Raw genomic sequence first — 25,704 nt, 5'->3', positions numbered from 1 at the left:
CAAAACTTTATTGTACATGTATCAGTAGACTCCACTCGATCCACTTTCTCATAAGTCTTGCCTCTTAGGTTCTGCTTTAAAGCCCCACTAACTCCCCCCTACATTTCTCTCTCCCATTCTCCCGACCTGTTATATTGGGTTAATTTCAAAACCTACTCGCCTGTCCAGTGGACTTGTATTGCAGAGATCCGCTGTTCAGTTGTCTGTTTTCTATGTCGTTATTTTGGTTCTCTTTAGCCAACTTCCTCTTCCGGGTTTTGGCAGCTCCCCTTTACCATTCTGTGAAGGAGCTCTGCAGCCTCTTGGGATATGTGACGGGGGTTCCCCAGGGGCTGCGGGAGTAGGGAATGTAATTTTGGTCATAGCTCGAAAGGCATTGGGGCCACCAGGAAAGAAAGTAATTGGGAAAGTAGTATGGAAAGACCCAAACGGCTATTGTACTCATGGATAAAGGTTCTGATTTAAAAATGTATCTTAGGAAGGAATGGATGGAGTGTGTCTTCTGGTGCCTGTACAATAAAGCTTAAAACTCTGCAAAAGAGAAGCGGCATGCAACTTTATTATTATAGGCACAGTTGCACTCAACTATGTTTTGAGCTGTTGGCATCTGGCACTCTTCAGGGGTGTCGGTGCAAGTGGCATTCTAGCATTTAACGGCAACATTTCCAGTAGTACTTCTAGGCCACACATTTTAAGGTCTTAAAATGTAGTATGGAACTCCTAATAAATACTTCCATTATCAAATATATAGCGCTTTTTTATTTACATTTATTTTCATTTTCTGATGTTGCATTTTTCGCAAATTAACTTGCATATATCAAAGCCTGCGTAAATGGGCTTTTATGCATGTCAGGATTTCTTTGTTCCCCAAACAAGTAATTTGCAATGCAAAAGCAACTTGCAGCAAGCTGGTGCACCATAGAAGGAGGTTAACTGCAGGTCAAATCAAACTGTTGGTGAACTTTTGAATTGTCTCAGAAGTATCCACAATCCCAAACCCTGACGACATAGGCTCCTCCGTGAATCTTTCCACTGATCCCCGTTGAGCAGGCTCTGTCTCTGCTGTGCTATGCAGAGCGGACACATACACAGTCCAGGGGCAATTGGATGACAATTGACCACGTGTCCGTTTTTTCCATCCGACCTGCTAGACAGGGAATATGACCACCATCCAACTGTTATTTGGGGACAGGATCAGATGGTGTCGGGTGTCAGCAGACAGGTGTCTGCTGAAATCTGCTGCTCCATAGAAGAGACTGGAGCGTTCAATCAGGTCCACCTGAAAAACTGACAGGAGGACCTGATCGGATCGCCCGCATGAAAGGGGCCTATCATAAAACAAACTCTATGTATACAGTGCATCCAGAAAGTATTCACAGCGCTTAACTTTTTCAAAATTTTTAATATGTTACAGACTTTTTCCAAAATAAATTCAATTCATTATTTTCCTCAAAATTCTACAAATCATTCTCCATTATGGGGTATGGTTTGTAGAATTTTAAAGGAAAATAATAAGTTAAATCCATTTTGGAATAAGGCTGTAACAGAAAATGTGGAAAAAGTGAAGTGCTGAATACTTTCTGGATGCACTTTATTAGTGCAGTTATTTCTTAGTGTGTCATCTAAAGGAAAATATAAGTTCCTTCAGCCACCATACTAGTGCTGAATCGATTGTTTTTGGATCAGTCACTTAGGCAGACAATTTTTTTTCGTTTTCAGCCACATTTCTTTCAGACTGATCTGTCAGCTGTACTGTGAATAAACCATCTAGTTTAAAGACATCATTCCAAAAGTTGTATTTGTTTGAAAAGACTTGAAAGAGAAAATGCTTCTGTCAAATTTTTTTATTGCTGTCAATGATTCCATTAATAAATAGTGAAAAAAGGAAATGATATGCACCCTTCAACCACCCCCCTGCGCCAATCAATATATAAACCCCAAAAAAAGCAGCTACTTAAAAAATGTGAATGATATGTAAAAAATTCTGAATGAACAAAATAGTAGCGCTATGTGCAAAAATTATTTTGAACAATCCTAAATAAATGTGAAAATAAATCTGTGACAAAATATACACATATTAAACTATAATAAGTATATGTGAGAAGTGAAAAAATATATATATATTAATAAAAAAAAAACAATATAAATAATAAAGTGTTCCAAAAAAAAACGTTCATCCAGTGATAAAAAGGATAATTTTAACAAGACAAGTCCATGAGTGATTAAATTCCAAGTGATTAAACTTAAAGTGTCCAAATAAATCTTCTTGAATAATCTTGCTTGAAACCTTTCACCACACCATAGTGACTCCACACCCAAAAGAGTTGCGCTTACCAATAGAATATGCCTTGCATTCACATGCTTGGCAATAGAGCTGAATAAATCTCCAAACTAAATAATCAATTCCACCAGTGTTCCCATAAATCAGTTGCTCCACATTAAAAAGTAAAAGTGGCTCCAATAGTGAAGTATATCAAAACTAATTTATTAAAAACCGTAAAAAAAAACTTCACACGTTGCACTCACATTTAGCAAAACAAATGGAGGCACTTCAACAATGAACTCGGCAGTGGGCTCCAAGCCACAGACAATTTCGCAATAAGCTTGTTGTATTATGGTCTCGTCGGACCTAAGGTAAACCGTCAGTCTCACCTCCTGCTCCGTTCGTTACCCTCTTCACTTCACTACACACACGGTGGTCGGTATTCCGAAAGTTTTCCTGGTATGCCGTGTAACCACTCCTAGACCAGTTTGGTCGCTCAGGACTGATTCAAATAGGGTTGGTTACACGGTCTCATAGCCTCCCCTTTATACACCGTCCGCTAGTTGACCCGGACGTATGTCACGCAACGTCGGCACGTAATCTGCGTGCCTACGACAAACTTCATATGCTAAACGGACGTGTATCATGTTAAGTCTGCGCGTACATCGTGTGCCCACGACCATAATACATCAAGCCCTGACACATATAAAACAGTCGTAGAGAAATAATCATTTAAATTACACTATATCTGTACATACTTTGAGTCATTGCGAACTGCCATATATACCAAATATAAGTGCACAATTAATCACAGTAATACATAAATTATTTAAAAATTAAAATAATACAATAATATAATACTAGTGTACACATATGGATTGAAAAAAGAGAAAACATTCCTATTCACATATCTATTGTACTTAAGTGTACTAAGTGTACTAAAAAGTATTAATATACTATCCTTGTTCTACAAATTAATGCGTATCAGGTCAAGAAGATAAATTACCTATTGCATTGACACCGCCTGTCAGAATGGACTCCCATACCCCAAACCGGCAAGACGGTACCATGCATACCAAATGATAATATACAAAATTGAAATTAGGAGTTGCTAATTAAATGGTTTGGGTCGAGTTCAATATTTAATCCTCAAGGTTGGAGGCTCCCGAGAAGAAATATCCACTTAGTTTCTCTCCGAGAGTTCCCTAACTCGATTCGAACCCCTTCAAGCAGGAAAAGTGCAGTCAATGCCACAAAATTGAAGAACAGAGGGGTCCTGACTGTGCTTTTCCTTAAAATGTAGCGAAACACTATGATGTATGAATCCTTTTTTGATATTGGCCAAATGCTCAGCTATACGTATTCTTAGGAGACACTTAGTTCTATCTACATAATACAGCCCACATGGGCACCACAAAAGGTACACTACAAAGGATGAGTTGCAGGTAATGCATTGTTCAATATCATAGACATGACCAGCTTTATCTGAAAAATTCTTCTTACCGCTATTATTGACTTTCACTGTCCTGCAGCAGATACACCTGCGGCAGGAGTAAAAGCCTTTGAAGTCATTACTGAGGCTCTCTTTTTTTTTTTTGGTGGATCTAAGATTTTCTGTACCACCCCGTTCCCCAAAATTCGGAGCTCTCCTATAGATGAACCTCGGTCTTTCTGGTAGAATTTCACAAAGATGTCTATCCCCGCAAAGAATGTTCCAATGTTTACGGAAAATACCTTCTATCTCCTTATATTGATAGTGAAAATCTGATTTAAAACCCAATTGGTGTGAGTTATTAGTGATCACATCCTCCTTCTTTTTCAAACACTGTCCCGTCAGCATTAGTGCTACCCTGGCAATAGTGTTATTGATAAAATCCTCTTTGTATCCTTTCTGTAGGAATTTATTCCCTAATATGTTGGCCTGCGTCAAAAAGTCAGTAGATGTGCAGTTCCGGCGAATTCTCAATATCTGGCCCTTAGGGATGTTATTTATCCAGGCCGGGTGATGTCCACTCCCTATAGCCAAATAACTATTTCTATCAGTGGGCTTGAAATAAGCTTTCGTACTGATCACGTTCCCAGCCTTAATGATTGTCAAATCCAAGAAATTTACTTCCTGCTCACTGATCACATGATCCAGCACAATGTTATTGGTGTTGTGGTTTAGATGTTCCACAAACACCTCCACTGGTTCCCTTGACCCCTTCCATAAAAACAGGAGGTCATCAATGAATCTTCTACATAGATTCAACTCTGGTCTGAATTCATTAAAAACACGTCTGTCCTCCCATTCTGCCATAAACAGGTTGGCGAGGCTAGGGGCAGACTTCGCTCCCATAGCCACACCAACCTGCTGGGAGAAAAACTGGTCATGAAACCAGAAATAGTTGTGGGCCATACAGAAGTCCAGCACCCTACCCAAAAAGCATTTCTGCACATGCGATATATCTTCACGTCTGCTCAATGCCCAATTCAGTGCCAATAGGGCATCATCATGTTGTATAATGGTGTAAAGTGAACTTACATCCGCGGTTACTAGAAAGGTCTGGCAGGCTGGTTTCAACTCCACCTCCTTCAGCAAACGTAGAAGGTCACTTGTATCCTTAAGATAAGCCCTAGTTCACGATAGGGCGTGCAGGAGGGTTAACGCTCTTATGAATGTTCGGCAGAGTGTAAATAACCGGTATTCTACATGAAGATGGGTTTCTTTCGCGTTCACTGCACCATTTCTAATTCCCCATTCAATCAATAGGTTAAGTTGATCCCTGTATGCTTCTGTCGGGTCACCTGACCGCGTCCTATACGTCGTCTGGTCACCGAGAAGCTGTATTAGCTGGTTATGATAAAATAATTTCGCCAATATCACCACCCCTCCCCCCTTATCCGCTGGGCGGATAATGATTCCCTTTCTATCCTCCAGGGATTTCATTCCCTCCCGGATATATTCGGGGGTTAATCCGTTTTTTAAGGGGGAGCTCCTCAATATCCTTACCATATTTTGAAGAAGTCCTGAGCGACGAAACTGATCTAGGAGTGGTAACACGGCATACCAGAAAAACGTTCGGAATACCGACCACCGTGTGTGTAGTGCTTTGAAGTGAAGAGGGGAACGAACGGAGCAGGGGGTGAGACTGACGGTTTACCTTGGGTCCGACGAGACCATAATACAACAAGCTTATTGCAAAATTGTCTGTGGCTTGGAGCCCACTGCCGAGTTCATTGTTGAAGTGCCTCTATTTGTTTTTCTAAATGTGAGTGCAACGTGTGAAGGTTTTTTTTACTGTTTTAAAAAAAATAGTTTTGGTATACTTCACTATTGGAGCCACTTTTTTACTTTTTCATGTGGAGCAACTTCTGATTTATGGGAACACTGGTGGAATTGATTATTTTGTTTGGAGATTTATTCAGCTCTATTGCCAAGCATGTGAATGCAAGGCATATTCTATTGGTAAGCGCACTTCCTTTGGGTGTGGAGTCACTGAGCACTATGGTGTGGTGAAAGGTTTCAAGCAAGATTGTTTAAGAAGATTTTTTTGGACACTTTAAAATTAATCACTTGGAATTTAATCACTTATGGACTTGTCTTGTTAAAATTATCCTTTTTATTACTGGATGAACGTTTTTTTTTTTTTGGAAGACTTTATTATTTATATATTTTTTTTTATTAATATATATATTTTTTCACTTCTCACATATACTTATAGTTTAATATGTGTATATTTTGTCACAGATTTATTTTCACATTTATTTAGGATTGTTCAAAAAAAAATTTGCACATAGCGCTACTATTTTGTTCATTCAGAATTTTTTACAAATGATTCCATTAAGTTGACTTCATCTCCTGTATTATGAAAGCAAGATAAGAAATTAGGAGAGTGGTTGACACTGAGGAAGGAAAACACAGTAAAATTTACCTGTTGGGTAATAAGTAGCATCAGTCTGTGTCCCACTATAAAGATGTTTCATCACTGCCTATTCTGAGAGGAAGTGAGGGCAAATCCCCCTTCCCCCAGATGGGGCACAGACTACACATAACCTGAGAGATTCTAAAATAAAAAAAATAAAAAAGTTTTGGCTGAGATTGGTATTAATGTATAACTAAAATTAGCCTGGAATTGTGGGGTGCATGGAGGACTACTTTCTATATGGTTACAGATCTGCACTGTACACACTGATTGTATAAGAAACTTTTGTTTTGTTGATTTTGATACAGTAATACAGAGCGATGATCTTGCAGCCCCCATTTACATGGCCAGTTTGTTACAGGTTCTGGATTCTTTCTGCAGGAATGACCATGTTATGTGATTGCTGATCACATGTAGCTGCACACAGAGCGATTGGCTGTGATTCTGGGACAGATGTTTGAGCGTGGACGCTGTCAGCTTGCTATTGGTTTAAATGGGCTGAGTGCCCGACGCTGATCACATAATCTGTTCATTCCTGCAGCAAGAATCCACAGATTCTTGCCGCAGGAATTCTGAAGCCACAATGAACCGGCTGTATGAAAGGGGCCTACCAGTCTGGCAGGGTTGCCAGCTTACCAGTCTGGCAGGGTTGCCAGCTTAACAGTCTGGTAGGGTTTTCCAGTCCTTGGCTGTTTTTTTTTTTTTTTTTTCAGGATAAGTGCATTTTCTGCAAGTACAAAAATACCTGTTTGTTCTGTCATAAGTCTTCTGTGCTTGTACATTACTTAAACAATGTTCAACTTAACTAGCTGTCTTATGTGAACTCTAAACCACCACCTCCCTATGTAATGAGAATGAAGAGAGGTTGGTTTTTGTAGTCCAAATCAAGTCCAAGCCTAGGGTGAAAATAGTGTTCCTTCATAGTTACAGTACAGTGAGTGGGTGTCACCCTAGGTCAGGAAGTGGGTTATTGGCAATCTCACTAGGTAAAAACAAGGAAGAATAGCCTTCTATAGGAAGAGAAATGCAGCTACCCCATCTAAGGGCTAATAAAATGCTACACGCACTGCATTCCTAAAATATTCAGACCCCCTTCACTCTTTCAATTCTGTTATGTTGCAGCCTGATACTACAGTTTATTTATTTTTTTTCCCCAGAGTAATTTACTCTCGGTACCCCATATATACAAAGTGAAAACAGAATTTTAGAAATGTTTTCAAATGTATGAAAAGGAAAAACTGAAATCTCATATTCGCATAAGTATTTAGACCTTTTGCAACAACACTTAAAATTGAGCTCAGGTGCCTCCCATTTTTCTTGATTGTTGTTGAGGAGTTTCTACACCTTGATTGGAGTTCACCTGTGGTAAATTCGGTTTAATTGATTGGACATGATTTGTAAATGCACACACCTCTACATAAAAGGTCTCACAACTTATTATGCATACTGTATTAGAACAAAAGCCACGAGGTCATAGGAACTATCTGCAGAGCTCCTTGCAAGGCACAGATCTAGGGAAGGCTACTAAATAAAAATTCTGCTACACTGAAGGTTCCCAAGAGCACATCAGCCTCCATAATTCTCAAATGGAAGAAGTTTGGCATAACCAGGACTCTTCTAAGCTGGGTTTCCTAGCCAAACTGATCAATCATGGGACAAGGGCTAATAAGAGAGTAAGTAAGAGAGGTGACTAAGAACCTGATGGTCACTCTAACTGAGCTCCAGAGATCCTGTGTGGCGATGACAAAGTCCCAGAAGGACAACCATCACTGCAGCCCTCCACCTATCTTGGCTTTATGGCAGAGTGGCTAGACAGAAGCCTTTCCTCAGTGCAAAACAAATTAAAACCCACTTGGAGTTTTTGGAGTTTGCAAAAAAGTGCCTGGAGGGCTCTCACAGTGAGGAACAAGATTGAACGGTTTGGCCCCAATTCTAAATGTTGGGTCTGGAGGCATGCAGGCGTCTCATCACCTACCCAATACCATCAGCGAAGCATGGTGGTGGAAGCATCATGCTGTGGGGGTGTTTTTCAGCGTCAGGGACTGGGAGACTGGTCAGGGCTGAAGAGAACCTGAATGGAGCAAAGTGCAGAGGTTTCCTCAAATTAAACCTGTTCCACAGTGCTCAGGACCTCAGACTGGGGCGAAGGTTCACCTACCAACATGACAGCAATCCTAAGCACAGAGCCAAGATAACATAAGAATGGCTTAGAGAGAACTCAGAATGTCCTAAAGTGATCCAGCTAGAGCCCTGACTTAAACCCTATTGAACATCTCTGGAGAGACCTGAAAATGGCTGTCCACTGATGGTCCCCGTCCAACCTGACTGAGCTTGAGAGGATTTGCAAAGAATGGCAGAAAACTCCCACAATCCAGGTGTGCAATGCTTGTCACTTCCTACCCAAAAAGACTTGAGGATGTAATTTCTGCCAAAAGTTCTTCAACAAAGTACGGAGTAAAGGGTTACTAAAGTCAGATTTTTTTTTATTATTATTAAAATAACAAACATGTTATACTTGCTTACCTGCTCTGTGCAGTGGTATTGCACAAAGTGGCCCGATCCTTTTCTGGGGTCCCTGGCAGCGATCTTGGCTCCTCCTCTTCTTTTTAGGACAACTGTAGCCAGCCGCTTGCTATGGGGAGAAACGTAGTCTGCACGCTCAGGCCCACCCCCCACTTCCTGTTCACTGCATTTAATTGACAGCAGCAAGAGCAAATGGCTCCTCCTACTTCCTTGAATGCTGTGTGATGAGGAAGCAAGGGGAGAATAGATGCAGCCATGCACAGCGCTGATCTTTTCTCCCCTCTCTTACTCTTTGCACAAGGAAATTGAAAACGTTTTGTTTTACCTTAATGCAAACAATGCATTAAGGTAAAAAATGTTTGCGATTTAGTAACATCTTTAAGTACATGTGATATTTTAAGTTTCTTCTTTTTTTTTTTTTTTTTTTTTTTAATAGGTTTAGAAATTTTTAAAATTCCACTTTGTCAGTATGGGATACTGAGTGTGGATTAATGAGGGAAAAAATGAATTTAAACAACCATAGTTTCAGGCTGCAACATGACTAAATTGAAAAAGTTACAGGGCTCTGATTACTTGATGAATGTATTGTATATATGCATTTAGTTTAGATAAACTTTAAGACTAGAACTACATTAGAACTAGCTATGGATGGTGGCACTGTGTGTAGGAAATCCAAATTCAGTAGAAATTGTCATCTATGTAATGTTATGGGTTTAATGCAATGCAGTAATATATATATTCAATTCAGGTAGAAAATAATGTATCAATTTGATTTTCTTCAAAATGTATTTTCCCTGTTAGCCTTTATCTGTGTATAGCAAGGCCTAACTAAAAAGTACTAAATGACCACAGTAATTTTTTCAAACCTTTGTATTACATTGAATATTTTCCTGTAACTGAAACTTTGTGGATTGCAAACTGTCCTGCTGTGTTTCAGCTTGCGCTGCTAATCAATGCTCATCCCATTCCTTTCTCCCTTTCTACTTTTTGCTTCCTTTGCTATATCTGTGTGTCTTTTAATGGTAAGACTGAAGAAAGTCTATCCCCGTTACAACAAATAGTTTTTTTTATTTTATTTTTTTATTTCATATTTTTTTAGTACAGCATTGTTGTACGTATTTTGGCTGCATATGTCCCAAAGTGTCTTGCTTTTTGTTTTTGTAAAAGAAAAATTAAGCTGCAATTATTTTTCCAACCAAAAAGGAACTTTCCACGTTTTTTCCTACTTGTATATCATATATTTTCTCTATTCACATTTTCTAACATATGGTCTTTGTTATCTTGCATTTTTAAGCTTACCCAGTAACACAGTAAGGTACTTGTTTTGTTACTGAATGTGTTTGAGTAATAAGAGAAGAATCTTTGACCCAGCAGAGTAGGTTTAGGCTAAGTTGAGCATGCTGGGAATTTGTATCCCAGCTGTCGATGGAGAGCCAAGGAATTGTAGTAATGGTAATTGGGTGGTGTGCTCTCCAATCAAGTTGCCTTATCTAATACAGCAGAAAGGTGCTATGAACACCTGAATCCAATATGCATCCTTCTTGATTTCCTCCTCTTCTGTCGTAACCATTTATGCTTTCATGTACATTTCACATATTTTCAGATCGTATAATTAAAACCTCTGAGGCACAGAAGGGTCTAATGTTACCGCTGATTATTTGTGCTACAACTTAAATTCTTCTTGACATCTTCTGCAAAGGATGAATAGACCTAATCCAATAATCCTATTCTGACTAAATAAACATGAAGTATTTTATAATGCCGAAAATAAATTAACTGTTTCCTAAAAGCAACCTTGCTTGATGCAGGGATTTAGTATAGTGCTTGTGTTCACGGACTGTGGGCACCAAAGTTTAGATTCTCCGCTTGATACTCTTACTTTTTGTGTACATGTGCCAAGCCATCAGTATGTTGCTTCTTTTTACTTTATTTATTATGGCATTGTGTTTCATGTATTGGAAATCAAGGTCTTAAATTATTCAACAGTATTTAGGGATCACAGAGTTGGCACCATCATTTTAGCCAACTGTATGTGACTGATCACATCTTTGAAAATTAATCATGTTGATGGCATTTTGTTTTAATAGAACCAAGTGTTTGCATGTAGTTAAATTTTTTTAATGAAATCTGGTATGATCAAAATGACCAGCTATTTAAACTAAAGGTGATTTTATTTAGTATTAAAAGTTACTTTCAGAATCATTTTTTGCAGCACTAACCTTTTTTTTACTCAAGTTACCAATAGCTTTAACTATACTGAGCAAGTAGAAAGTTGCCACAGACTGGAATTTTGTGGGTATAATTCCACTGGCAGGAGATAAATTTCAGCATTAATAGAGCTGAAGAGGACCAGCTGATCCTTCCATCATCATACCCAATGCTTTGCATGCTTATTGTGCAGTAAAGCTGTGCATGTTGTTGTGTCTCTCTTGGTAATGTCACTGAAAGATTTCAACTGTAATTGATGATCTAAAAATGTATAAATCTGTTTATTTTTTTTAATGTCATTTCAAGGTATGTTAATGTGATTTACCTTTTTGTTTTCCACAGGATATGTATTTAAAAATGTTTTATAAAGCTCATTTTAAAGTGAACTAGTATGCAGGAAGTGAGTGGAGGCAATGGTGTTAATCTGCTTAATGTTCTTTGCCCCCAGTGCCTTAATGCAAATAATTTAAGCCCTCCTGCTGTTTGCAATTCTGTTATGAGAAGATTGCCTAGAGACTTTAACGGGAAATCTTCTGTCTGGCACACAGATCAGGAAGTCTTTCTTTCAGAAGTGTTTTGCATGGGGCCAAAAGGCACAGGACAGAGATGTGTACCACTGCTTCCCCTCCACCCAAAATGCCTAGCTGCAGATCTCAGAATTTTTACTTTAAACTATACAACTTTTATTTGGTGTATTACTTGCAGCCCTAGTGTGACCATTTAGAGTTTACTAGAAGCAAATCCTTAATATGTACTCTAGTTACTTCTTCCTTGTTTGTTTTTTTTACTTTGCTTTACACAGAGAATCTGTTCTAAAGAAAGAGTTTAATGAAGAGAAGTCCTCTCTACAGAAGTCTCTCTCCAGTACCAGTGCCTCGGTCACTGAAAAAGACAAAGAACTGGAAAGACTTCGGAAGGAAGTAAGTGCTGGTATTAAATAGTAATGTGTATTCTGCTGCCTACAATTGGTTGTATGGAATCCAGATGGATGGGCAGGTCTTAACCTATAACAAGGGATCAGCTAAACCATATTACAGAAGGATAGATAAACTTATAATGAGATCTTCCAGCAGTTTGATCTGTTTCTTCAGTGACTGCCTTCCATGATGTATTATCCTCCGGTCTAGTCTGCATTCAGACTACAATGTAAACGAGCAATATTGAAGAAATAGATTCTGGACAGCCACACTCCAATAAAAGCCTTTTATTGTAATGAATAGTCAACCTTTACGTGACAACAGAAGCAGGACAAACACTGACGCGTTTCACATCATTGTTGCTTAGTCATAGCTATGCTAAGCAACAATGTGAAACGCGTCAGAAGTTTGTCCTGCTTCTGTCACGTGAACGTTGACTATTCATTACAATAAAGGCTTTTATTGGAGTGCAGCTGTCCAGAATCCATTTCTTTAATATTGCTCGTGCTGAGCCTGTGCCTGGCTTCCACTTTAAGGCGGGTGTTTTCTTTAGTACAACAGCTGGAGCGGTTGACCCTTTTGTTACAATGTAAATGAAGTACTAATTACATGGACATGGGCCCGATGATGGCTCTCCAAGCACAAGGAAATACAAGGGGAAAATGTGTGGTTATATTTTCTATGTGACTTGAATCCCATGGATTTTCTAAGTGCAGTTAGCTTCATTAGGTATGTCATTGGTATTCATAATGCCTATCAAATTGTATTTAATTAAATGTATGTGAAATTAAAGGCAACACATTTGTGTGTGTGTGTGTGTGCGTGTGTGTAAATATAAAAAAATATAATGTACACACACATTTTTTTTAAAATAAGAAATAAAGATATATCTGAATAAAAATTCAATAAGTAATCACCTCTGTTATCAGCTGCATATAAGGGATTCCCAGTGAAAAGAAGTGCAAGGGGGTGTGTCAGCACAAGCCTTTCACAGCCAGAAAACTGACCATGCTGAGACGGATGTGCTCTCATGCCCAGCATGGCCAGTTTGAAATGGGAAAGTGGGGGGACTGGCAGGATCATCAGGTATTTCACACAAAGGAAGAAATCTACAGAGAATCGATTACTTTTTAAAACCAGTAAGTACATGGTACACTAGACACATACATGGGTCATTAAATGTTGCGCTAACATACACGTTAAATCCAGGAAGGTCATATAAATGCTCTTTTAAAGTATATGTAAACCCTCTCCTTGTAAAACAACCCATTCAGTTTAACAGTTTAAAAATAGAAATGGAAGGCAAAAGCTTTCTGTATAGCTATAATTTTTTTTCTTTATAAAATCTCCCCCCCCCCCCTTTTTTTTAAGTGATAACGTACTTTCTGTTCTCAGCTGCATAAGAGCTGAGGGGGGAGAAACAGCAGTGCACTGGTCTTCCCAGTGAAAGGCTTGAGGGGTGTCGGAACAAGTCTGATCATTGGAGGAGAGTCCAGCAAGAGAACTGACCACAAAGTGTCTCCTGCCTAGTGTGGTAAGTTTTTATTAGGAAAGCAGGGAGACCGACAGGAACAGCATGGATTACACACAAAGAAAGCAATACAAAGAATGGAGCATGCTTTTTTATACAAGTACATTGTACAGCAGGCACCTATCAGGAAAATGAAATGTTGGCTTTACATACGCTTTAAGATGACTTTAAAGCTAAATGGACATATAAAATTACTAAAAGCATGCTGTTTGTATTAAAGAAGACATCAACAGGTTACCCGCACTCCCCCCTGTTAATATAGTATTTCTCCACACTTGGGGGCTCCTGGAACTTTGCCTTTAAAGGAAATCTTTGGTCGCAGCATACACTTTCATTTTTTTAAATCGGCATTGTAAAAGCAGTAAAAGCAATAGTTATATCTTAATTTTTCAGTACAGGATGCAGGCTGACTCTGAATTATAGGCTGATATTTAGAAAAAATGCCTGATTTTAAAGGATCAGAAAAAAGTGTGCTTTATTCACTACTAGTAAAATGTGCTTTGGGATCTTATAAACATACAGGAAAATATTGATAAACTGGGGAAAGAAAATACATCTCAACATCTTGACCATTATAATATCTAACCATAGATCTGGATAACAGTGGTAATGGCAATAACATTAGAGGTGGCATAAATGTCCTATTGTGGGGGAAGATCTAAACAAGTAAAGAGGAGTAAATGTGTGGAGAATCTGAAACAACCTCCAGGAAAAATACAAGAGGTGTAACAAAATAAACAATAATTTAAATAAATTATTTTAAAATGTATTGTTAAAAAAAAAAAAGTTAGACTGCTATGGTCTCAAGCGAAAGAAGGCAGACAAAACAGCATTTCCCTTGAAGAAAGAGTGGTGTGAACTGGACTGAACCAGGTATTTGTGATCACTGGATGAGAAAGGGAAAATTGATAAATGGGTAGGGAAGTGGTGCATTTAATTAAAAACAGATCGGAGAACATAAAAAAAATCATTACTTGCATTTGGCTGGTGTAGGAGCACTGCGTTTTGTTAGCTTCTTTGAGCAACAACCCACACTGCTGCTTTTTTCCCCACATTTAAGCATGATCTGTCTGCAAAGGGTTTTTAAAGAAACATTTGGGGGGCTGTGCTGTTCAGAGGAGAATATCTGGGAAGTGGCTAAGGGGGGGAAATATAGTGAACGATCATCAATGAAACTTGGGTTGATTAGAGTATTGAGTGACCATGAATAGGCAGGCATAGTGTACAAGTGGAATGGAAGGTGATTGTGGCTGTTTGGAACTTATGGAAATTTGTCAATTTACTAGGAGCTGACATGGAGTCTGATGGGAGCAGATGACTGGCTAGTGGGGAAGCGGATCCATAGAGTGTAAGACCCCTTTCACACTGAGGTGGTTTTCATGTGTTTTAGCGCTAGAAATAGCTTCTAAATAGCGGCTGAAAATCACCTCCCTATCATTTCAGTGTGTCTTTTCACACTAGGGCGGTGTGCTTGTGGGACTGGGGAAAAGTCCTGCAAGCAGCATCTTTGGGGCGGTTTGGGATCGCTGAAAAGCGGTTCGGAGGCACCCCAACACAGGCGTTTTTAACCCCTTCTTTAGGGTTAAAAGAAATCTGCTAGCGGTCGAAAAGCGCTGCTTAAACAGTGCTAACACGGCCATGGCCCCAGTGTGAAAAGGATCTAAAGCTAAGGGCAGACAGGGAGTTTTAGCGTGACATGTAACAGCTGTAAACAACAGGCTAGCAGAGAGGCTTTTAGGAGAAGGATATTTAATGGCGAGGAAAATTATGTAAAAGTGAGAGGGATGTGACTGATGTGGGTGAAAGAGGAATGTGACTGGTGGGTGGGTGGATGGATGGAATGACACACCGAGCAAGGGAGGACTCAGGCGGGGAATGCCATGCTTTACAAATGGGAATTTAACTGTGCTGTGGATATAAAAAGTCTACACACCCCTGCTATAATGTAAGGTTTCTGTGATGTAAAAAAAAATGAGACAAAGATAAATCCTTTCAGAACTTGGGGGGTTGAGTAAAAATAAAAAAATAAAATAATGTGGTTGCATAAGTGTGCACACCCTCTTATAGCTGGGGATGTAGCAGTGTTCAGAATTAAGCAATCGCAGTCAAACTCATGTTAAATAGGAATCGGTACACACCTGCCATTATTTAAAATGCCTCTGATTAAGCCCAAATAAAGTTCAGCTGTTCTAGTAGGTCTTTCCTGACATTTTCTTGGTCACATCCTACAGCAAATGTCATGGTCAACAGAGAGCGTCCAAAGCATCAGAGGGATCTCATTGTTAAAATGTATCAGTCAGGAGAAGGGTTCAAAAGAATTTACAAGGCATTAGATATACAATGAAACACAGTGAAGACAGTCATCAAGTGAAGAGAATATGGCACAACAGTGACATTACCAAGAACTGGGGTCTGCAACACTACAGAAGGTTTTTCACCTTTAATGCATAGAATGCATTAAGGTGAAAAACCATGAGGGTTTACAACCCCTTTACGTTGTCCAGAAAACCAATTCTTAGCTAGGGTTTTTATTTTCAGCTCCCGTAACCAAGATAGCGGTTATTATCCACCCTTTAAAAGCAATTTTCTCTTATCGTCCATGGACGGACACAGCTCCTTAAATCTTGACAAGTGGGTTATGTTCCCTGTTTACAGGAGAGGACTAGGCAGAAACATGTTAAATAGTTAAATACATGTTACATTAACAGAGTTGAACAGCCCCGCCCAGGGGGCGGTCCCTCCAGACATAACCCTCCTCACTGCAGCTTGCAGCCTCAGTTTTGTTCTGCCTAGCAAAGGAGAAGGACGTATGGCTCCCTTTGGGCCCAGCGCCCTGAGGAGAAATTTTATTTTATTTTACTTTACTTTTTCTTGAAGAATCTTCTTTCAACTGTTGGCTGAGAGACAGGCTGGATAATATAGATCCTTGTAGTCTACTCAGTCCGACCAGCAAGCGTGGGCACACCTTTGCAAAGAGGCTTGGTCTGCCACGCCATACCCCATGACTCCTGGGGTGGCCGGTGAGTCCGCGGTCCACATATGACTGGGCTGTGGTGTTGTCTCGCTCACAGTGGACCGGGCCGACAGCTACCTCCATTTCGGTTGTAGTTCTGTCAGGAATGTGTCAGCGAGTCCTCGCTTGGACGGGTAAGTACAGTACCTCCTGCTTCGTTGGGTTGGTACGGCTGTGCATTCCTGGGGTTCGGGGGTCCCTTCCCCTTACTTCCCTGCTCCTTTCCCTTGCTGCATTGCTGCAGGTTCACAATTTAGTGAAACCTCCCTGCTCTCCGACTAGTGGGTCTGCGAGGTGGTCTCTTCGGAGTACTAGATAGTGTTTCCTCCTATCCACAGAACAAAGTTCTGTCCTTGTGTCTTCCTCTCCCGGCCCGTCGGTCTGCCTTGGGCAGTGTGGGATTTGCTAAGCTGCAAGGTAATTTTACCTTTCCTGCAGGACGAGAGTTTTGGGGTTTTCTATGGGCCTCAGGCCCTAAATACCTTTGTGAACGTCGGGTAGTTCCGCATGGAATCCATTTGTTCGGTGGTAGCTGCGCTTCATCCGGGGGATGTCCTGACGTCCTCGGACATCAGGGACGCTTACATGCATGTCCCGTTTTGCACATGTCACAGTGTTTTTTTCTGTGCTTCGTGATGAGAGAAGGGTCTCTGTCAGCCTGTGGCCCTCCCTTTTGATCTGGCGTCAGCACCATGGGTTTTCAGCTAGGAGCTCGCACTTATTTGAATTTTGTTGGGACAGCGAGGCTTTGCCTCATTGGCTACTTGGACGACTTTCTTCTGAGAGCAGCTTCTGTCTCCGACCTAGTGGATGGGTTATTCCCATTCAGACCCTCCGAAGATTCGGGTGGATGTTAAACGTTTAGGCCAGAAAGTGTAGCTCAGTGGCAGCAAGCCTGCCCTCCATGTGTGCGACCCAGGGTTCAAATCATGGGCATGCTAGGTTCCGACTCAGCGTTGGAGTATCTAGTGTTGATCCAGACTCCTCAGTGGCAAAGGTCCTTCTTCCCCTGGAGAAATTGCAGACTCTTCAGTCTGCGGTGAAGGTATTGGCATCACGCAATCGGTCTTCTCTCCGGGCGCCTGCTGGTTCGGGGTCTGTGGGTAGCCGCCTTCAAGGTGATACTGTATGCCCAGTTCCACACCCTGGTTTTCCAGGGGAACTACTGTCCAGGTGGTAAAAATCTCTTGTCTCTGAAATCATTCGATTCCTGTGCGCCACCTAGTCAGTCTCTCTGAGTTGGTGACAGAGATTCCCGACTCTTCGGTCCGGGAAGTTGTTCCTTCCTTCCAGTGGTCGGTGTTTACAACAGATGCCAGCTCACGGGTTGTGAACCTGGGGGTTCACAAAACTGGGGGGTCAAGTCGGCCCTGAGTCGCTGGACTTGCATGGACCTATGACCACACCTCCTTGAATGTGTCTGGTCTCGGTAGCTACCCAGGGTCGGGCCTGGCTAGTGCCTGGTGGGAGACCACCTGGGAATACCAGGTGCTGTCTACTGTTCATTGTCCTACTATTTTAGGCGATCAGGCTATGCTTTTCCTTGTGTTCGACCGATCTGGTTTCAGCCAGACAACGCCACGGCCGTGGCTTCAGTCTACCATCAGGTATGCCGGCAGGCTGACTTCTGGAGTCGCCAGATGCTGGACCAGGGCAACTGGTCTTTGTGCTTGGTGTTTCGGATCCCTTGCAGGAGGTGAGCCTCACATGGCATGGATCTCCTGGCAGCTTGTCTCCGCCGCAAGGGTGTCAAAGTTAGTGGCCAGGTCTAGTGATCTTGTACAGACGCGTCAGTCGCGCTGGTGGCCCTGTGTTGTCTGTATCGGTGATTTTTTGCCATTCCTCCATGGTAGTTGCTTCCTCGGCCGCTCCATAGAGTGGATGCTGAGGAGATCCCGATGATTCTAATCGCTCCAGATTGACCTCAGCGTCCTTGGTACGCTGATATCGGGCGCCTGGTAGCGGAGGCACCCTGGCGATTGCCAGGGCAGGAGGTTCCTGTCTCAAGGTCCCATACTTCCTCCAGTTGTACAGTCACTGACTTGCTCAACATGGTTATTGGAAGCCAGACTTTAGGTGACCAGGGTCTGTCTGACTTGGTCATCTCAACAGGGCACCGTAGTCTTCTTCCGGAGGATCTACCGTCGCACCTCTCTTGGTGCGAAGGGATGGAGTGACGTCCACGGGCGTACTCTCGGTTTCCAGGGTCCTGCTGTTTTTAAAGCTTGGATTGGATCTAAAAATTGCTTAAAGCACCGTTTGGGGGCAGATTTCAGCCTTGGCTGTGTTCTTTTAGTGGCCTTTTTGCGGCCCGTTCCCTGGTGGGTCCCTTTTTTTTTGTGTGCAAGGGGTTTGTCATATACTTTCCCCTCTTGGCCCATCTCTTCCCCCATGAGTTTTGACTCTGGTGCTCTCGGTTCTTCAGGAACCTTCCTTTTGGAAACATCAGAGAGATTTTCTCTTGACACTATCTCAGAAGGTGGCCCCTTTAGAGTGGCCTTTACCTCTGTTAGAGGGGTTTCTGAGTTGGCGGTCTTGTCTTGCAAGCCGCCATGCTTGATCCCCCATAAGGATTAGGTGATGGTGCGCCCGCGACCTTCCCTTCTTCCGAAGGAGGTTTCGGCCTTTCATACTTTAGGCGTGGTAGGCGCTTTGCGGGTATACCAGCCTACTACGGCTCCATTTCGGAGCTTCTGACTCTCTTTTGTGTCGGTGTCTGGTCCACAAAAGGGCCTGGCGGTCTCGTCAACCACCATTTCTCGTGGATCAGGCAGGCCTTCATACAGGCCTATGCTCCTAAGGGGCGGGCCCCCCTTTCCGGTCACGGCACTTTCGACCAGGGCAATTGGTGCTTCCTGGGGGGGTTTTTTTCCGACATCATTCGTCGGTCTCACAGGTGTGCGAGGCGGCGATTTGCTCGTCCGTTCACGCTTTTTCCTTAATTTACATGGTTGCTGTGAGTGCATCTTATGATTTTTTCAGCCGCTAGTTTTTGCCGGTGGCTGTTTAAAGTTGCACCTCCTCCGTTGAGGAGCTCTGCTTGTTTTGGGGTGAAGTTAAAATTGTTTTTACTGATATATTTCCCACCCCTCGTTTTTTGACACTGCTTGGGGACGTCCCACTTGTCAAGATTTAAGGAGCTGTGTCCGTCCATGGATGATAAGAGAAAATAGGATTTTTTGTACTCACCGTAAAATCCTTTTCTCTGAAGTCCATGGACGGACACAGCTCCCACCCCTCCTTTTTAGGTTTGTACTGCTTGTTACGAACTGAGGCTGCAAGCTGCAGTGAGGAGGGTTATGTCTGGAGGGACCGCCCCCTGGGCGGGGCTGTTCAACTCTGTTAATGTAACATGTATTTAACTATTTAACATGTTTCTGCCTAGTCCTCTCCTGTAAACAGGGAACATAACCCACTTGTCAAGATTTAAGGAGCTGTGTCCGTCCATGGACTTCAGAGAAAAGGATTTTACGGTGAGTACAAAAAATCCTATTTTTTCTAACTATTTTGCCATCTATGTTCCCTTTATGGAGTGACATCCAGAAATGTATTGGTGTTTGGGTGTGAATGGCTTGTAAGGTCTGCCCCCATGCATTATTGTTAAGGTGATGCATAAATTCTAGAAATTTTTTAAGGGTCATCTTCCCAGACAAGGATCAAGTTTTTATCTTTTGTAGAATGTTATATAACATATGAATGGGTTTGATTGGGAGATCATGTACATTTCATAGCTGTTCCATGTGTTTGAAGGTAGATGTCCAATAATGTTGAATTAATTGGAAGCTTATTTCAATGCACTTAAGCAAAAAAAATAAAGTTTGCCCAGGTGGCATAGTGGGATCTGTACACCTGAATGATCTGACTGCTTTTATGCCGTAAAGGATTCAGGGGACAGAAAATAGTTACAAAAGTAATGAGTGAGAAGGTAACAAGTAATTACAGAAGTAATTGGTGGACAGTATCCCTCTGATGAAGCCATGCCTTATGGGCCTGGAGCAGAGTTGGTGACGTAAGAGGTCTTCTCCGTATAGTTGGGCGGAGGGGAAAGCAGAGGAGTGTGCAGAGAGGAAAAGTTACATAATCTGATATATTGGGTGACAGACCTTAAAAGGGACAGGTCCTCACTTATGAGACCTCCAGATTCCCTCAGTCCCCTGGACGCGCCCAATTGTCTTTTCCCCCCGCCTGCCAGACTCGCTTGGCCATCTCAACTCTCAGTCCTATGGACAGGGAATCTGTCCTCCAGCATGGAGTGCTTTCTTATTAGTGGAACACACCTGTTTTCTAAAGGGAGCCTGCTGTCCCCAGGTGGAGCTCTGACCAGTGGCATCTCCAGCATTCATATTTAGGGGGGGCACATGGGTAAACAGGGACAAAAGTAGGGGGGGCAACTATAAAATGCAATTATATATATCCTGGGGCCCTTTACTATGATCCCACAACGGGCCCTTTCACATGTTCTGCAGTGAGCTCCCTTCCTACTATACTGGGGCCCCCCAGGGTGGCAGAAAACCAGAGAAATATGTAACCAGCACACTAAGAAAATAAAGGGGGCAAAGTAGTGGGAGAACTATCAGGGTTGCAAGGGTTGTCTTGCCACTGGGCCCTGGTGTTCTGCCACTGTGAGATTCCCCAGCTGTCCTGTCCCTGCTATTGACAGCGCTGGTCTGGCATCTGTCTCCTTGGCAGTGGCGGCAGTCTATTAGGACCTAGTGCTGGTGACATTATGGGTGCATGCAGGGAAAGGCTGGCACTATTGGTTTTAGAGAGCCGAGCCCCCAGCTGGTCACCTAGCAGCAGTAATGCTGTATAACCTTCTCTGTTGACATGCTGATCGGGATGTGATCCAGGTGATGCTCCCAGTCAGATCTAATAAACACAGTATTTATTAGCATCAAGAGTACAACCACATAAATATAATCAACCGTATGCTCAGCAGTAGGGGTGCAACGGATCAAAAACTCACGGATCGGATCGATCCTCGGATCAGGAGTCACGGATCGGATCATTTTCAGATCCACACAAAACTGAGCTCATGTGCTTAAATACAGTTGGAAATCTGACGGACTGTTTAATGTTAATTTTTAAAAGCCGCAGCAAACCTGCTGACCTCACATGGTTGCTAATGTGACAGAACACCTCTGATTTTCACTTTTATTTTAACATTTAAACTGTCCGTCGGATTTACAAATACTGTATTTAAGCAAATAAGCTCCATTTTGTGTTGAAATTACTGCATCCCGCAATACACCATTGCCCCCAGCCCCCCACTCATCACGTAATGTCCACCATTGCCCCCCACTCGTCATCGCCATCACTGTTCCAGTGCAACATTGCCCCCACATTAGTAATAATAGCCAGTAGTTTAACATTGCCCCCACATAGTAATAATAGCCAGTAGTTTAACATTGCCCCCACATTGGTAATAATAGCCAGTAGTTTAACATTGCCCCCACATTGGTAATAATAGCCAGTAGTTTAACATTGCCCCCACATTAGTAATAATAGCCAGTAGTTTAACATTGCCCCCACATTAGTAATAATAGCCAGTAGTTTAACATTGCCCCCACATTAGTAATAATAGCCAGTAGTTTAACATTGCCCCCACATGACAATAGTAATAATAGCCAGTAGTACTAGTATAACATTGCCCCCACATATTAGTAATAATAGCCATTACCATTAGTTAGCCAATAGTTTAGGCATAATAAAAGCCAGTCCAAAAATGATCCAACTCACTGTACTGCACTGTACCGCTTTGCGCGCTCTCGTAGAATAGAAGCTCCACGAGCAGAGGGGTGATGACGTCAGCGCGCACCGCCGCCGCCAGGTGTACCAAGATGGCCGACCGCTCCGGAGGTAGGCCAAAGCCGCGGCCTTTCCTAAGGCCGCAGTGGCGGTGCGTTCCGCGCATCGCAATCTGTGCCGATCCGTACAGGCTGACCCGTACGGATCGCGGATCGGTCACGATCCGTTGCACCCCTACTCAGCAGCCATGTGGGCTCTATGCCTGTAAAGTGTGGGCTTTGATCAATAAAATCACTGATATTTAACACTAGGATTTGACTAGGAGCATCACCTGGATTGCATCCCGATCAGCATGTCAGAGAAGGCTTCACTGCTGCTAAGCAACCTGCAGGGAGCTCAACTGTCTACAACCATTAGACCCCTTTCACACTGGGGCGTTTTTCGGGCGTTTTTTAGGCGCTTTGTGAAAGGCCTCTGAAAGCACTCGAGCTTTCACATTGGGATTGCAGATGCAGCTTCTTTCAGGCGTTTTACAGGCGCTTTTTTTAACGCTAAAGCGCTTGAAAAATGCCCCAGTGTGAAAGGGCCCTTAGAGATGGGCTTGGGTGTGATTGAAATCCCACATGCCCAATCCCGCCAGAAAGCCGACACTCCACAGTGCTAATTACAGCCAGTGAGACATTTCCTGATCTGTGCAGCTGCGGACCGGGAAATGTCTCACTGCCTGTGATTAGCGCTGTGCAGTGTGGGCTTCCTGGCAGGCTCTGGCATGTGGAATTTTGAACATGCCCAGCCCATCTCTAACACTAGGTTCCAATGTGCTGCCGCCGCTGCCATGGAGACAGAGACCAGCGATGTGAATAGCCGGGACAGGACTATAATGTGTAGATGGGGGAATTGGATCATTTCTTTTTTTTTTTTTTTCATTCAACCTAATAGTTGAATGAAAAAAAGTAAACAATGTATGGGCTGCCTACGAGCTAAGATCAGCCATAGACAGTTTAAATCTCAGCTGGTTCAGCAGGAACTGGCTGAGATTTGAACCATTAATGAGCAGATTCTCTTATGATTATCACTAGTGGTTGCTATAGCCACTAGTGATAATCTCTGTTTGTCGGGAGAATACAATTGCTGGGCAGGAGGGATATTCCCCTGTCACCATTGTCTGTGTTGATGGGGGAATCATGCAAGTTTCTTTCCTGCAATCTGTGGATGCAGGAAAGAAATTTGCACTGTATATTACCTGCCTAACTGAAAGTGAAAGTAAATTGTGAATGTCTTGAAAGAACAGGAGAGGGGGAGGAAGACAGATGGGGGAGAGAAGTGATGCAGATAATGCAGTTCAGTGATTTAAGTGTACTGCAGTCTGCAGTGCACAGACTTACCCACTGTCCAGGCTAGAATCTCGGGCATCATTCACACACAGCCAGGAATGCTGCCGATTTTCATATTTTTCACCCACACATCCCCTCTCTTCAGATACAGCATGCCGGGATAGTGTGGGTGGGACTGGGAGGAGGAGGAGCTGTATTCCTCCCTGCTCATGAGTGAGGGTGGGGGGTCGTTGGACTCGCTGGGCTGTGAAAGAGTGTCATAGACTGACACTCGGCTCAGCTTGCAGTCACCACTCTCGGAATTTACAGGCTGGTTCTCCTGTCAAGGATGGTAGAGATCAGTCTGTTTTTCCAGTAACTGAGATGAAGGCTTGGGCCCCCCTACCCCCCCCCCCCCCCCCCCCACAGTGCTCGTGGAGTCCTTCCTGCAACTCGCTCTTCTCCGTGCCAATGAGGATGCAGGGGAAGGAGCAGATCGGGCGGCTGTGGTTGTGTGAGCGCTCAAATTCTGCAGTGTCAGTGAGCAGAGGGAGGGGGGAGGAATCCCCCGCAGAAGCTTACTGGGGACGCTCTCCCTCTCAGGAGAGACTGTGTTACTCCAGCGGAGGCCCAAACAAAATACATGGTGGGGCACAGCATAATGTTGGGGGGGGTCAGGGCCCCCTCTGCCCCCCCCCCCTTAGGGACGCCATTGGCTCTGACTTATGACAAAGTCCTTAATTTTAAAGGCTGTGTGCATCTGCACTCGCAGCCTGCCAGTCTCCTGCAAGACCTGGACGCTGGATTGGAGATCTCTTCCCACCCAAAACTCATTGGCCTATTTAAAACGCGTTTCAGCCTGTATAAGAGGAAGCTTTTTTTATGAAACGTTCAGCAAGCTTTTGCAAAGCATTTGGCAGGCTTCAAGCAGCTTTCTCTAAGCCTTTAAAGTTCCCTGCAGCTCCTGTTTGGAAATCCTTACACAGATGTTAGTGGTTGTAAACTCACCCATATAACTTTTCCCCATTTAAATTGGTGATGAGCACTGTACGAATTGCTGTGTATGAATCTGTTCTAACCTGCTCTGCTTGCTTGTAATGTGTTTTTTTTCCTTTTCATTACATCAGCAGCGCATTCGCATATTTTGCCCAATTTACGGCACGCTTATTGTGGGTATATGAATTGACATTCATAAGCATCGCCTCTCTGCGGCATGGCTCAGAGATCCCGCGAGATTACAGTGCTATTCACAAGTTCCTGAAACACCCTATGTGACTTGCTATGTCACAGGGGGGTGTAAACATCAGCACTTTGCATGGGACACAGGAGCAAGGAGATCAGCTTCATCAAGTAGATTGTGTCAAAATCATATTAAACGTTCAATAAATATGTGTTGCAAAGCTTGCTCACCTCTCTATGCTTCAATATGTGGGATATTATAGCTATACTAATCAGGAATGAAAACGAGGCTTTGTTGCAACATTACTGAGCATGTGCGAGGTTACATCAGGGACAAACAGAAACGCAGGTAGGGCAGAAGTAAGTAAACTGTTCTTCAGACTCAGAAGACAGTAGCCAAGAAGGTGCTGGCTGCAACCAGGAAGTAGGAATTACAAATCTGGAAAAAAAAGTAAAACTTCCTTAGGGGGGAAGAATAATGCAGAATGTTATGGAAGGCTTTATTAGACTGGATTTATTAAAAAGGCGCATTTGAGGGGCTGAGTTTACTTCCTCTTTAATGGAAGTGCTGATTGTCACTTTTCAAACAAGCTGCTAGGCTTCGGCAGGCTTTCAACAAGCTTGTAAAACAAGTTTCCAATAAGTAGTGCTGAAGTCTGCTAGCAGCTTATTTAAAGCGGTAATTAGCACTCCCATTAGGAACCATGTTTAACATCTACAAATTGAATCTGAAGGCTGCTTTAAAAGATTCAATAAAGCTGGCTGAAATTTCTTTAAGTGCTTTGTAAAAGCTTGAACATATAAATTGTGTAAATAAATACGTGAAAATAATAATGCCAATGGACATATATCGGTGAAAATATATGAAGAAAAAAAATCTCTAATATAAAATAATTAGCAGCCCAATGAAAGCAAAAGTGCTAACGTTCCCACAATCCGAACGTGACACACGATGTGAAAAAGGCCGCCACCGAATGGAGAGAGGCTTACCAGAAGTATTGAACCCTGAAGAACATACGTTCAAAAGGGTCAACAAAGTTTGATATAAATGCTGCATGACCAAATCTTCAGCTGCAGTGATCACACGACATCCAACACCTCAAT

At 42.6% G+C, this 25,704-nt stretch overlaps 1 protein-coding gene across 9 annotated transcripts in view; it reads left to right on the top strand.

Moving 5' to 3' along the window:
- Positions 1-25,704, top strand: part of CLIP1 (CAP-Gly domain containing linker protein 1) — a 193,397-nt gene that overhangs the window by 148,468 nt on the left and 19,225 nt on the right. For 6 of the 9 annotated variants that reach the window (XM_040347206.1, XM_040347249.1, XM_040347240.1 and 3 more), the window contains 2 exons: positions 9,986-10,006; positions 11,702-11,819. In XM_040347206.1, coding sequence (XP_040203140.1) covers positions 9,986-10,006; positions 11,702-11,819 — 139 coding nt within the window. The remainder of the gene's footprint in view (positions 1-9,985; positions 10,007-11,701; positions 11,820-25,704) is intronic. The other 3 variants (XM_040347253.1, XM_040347212.1, XM_040347262.1) reach the window with 1 other exon arrangement.

This window comes from Rana temporaria, chromosome 1 (genome assembly GCF_905171775.1).
Source record: "Rana temporaria chromosome 1, aRanTem1.1, whole genome shotgun sequence".
Classification (NCBI taxonomy): domain Eukaryota; kingdom Metazoa; phylum Chordata; class Amphibia; order Anura; family Ranidae; genus Rana; species Rana temporaria.
The sequence above is the reverse complement of the archived record's forward strand: the minus strand, read 5'-3'. Positions and strand labels throughout refer to the sequence as shown.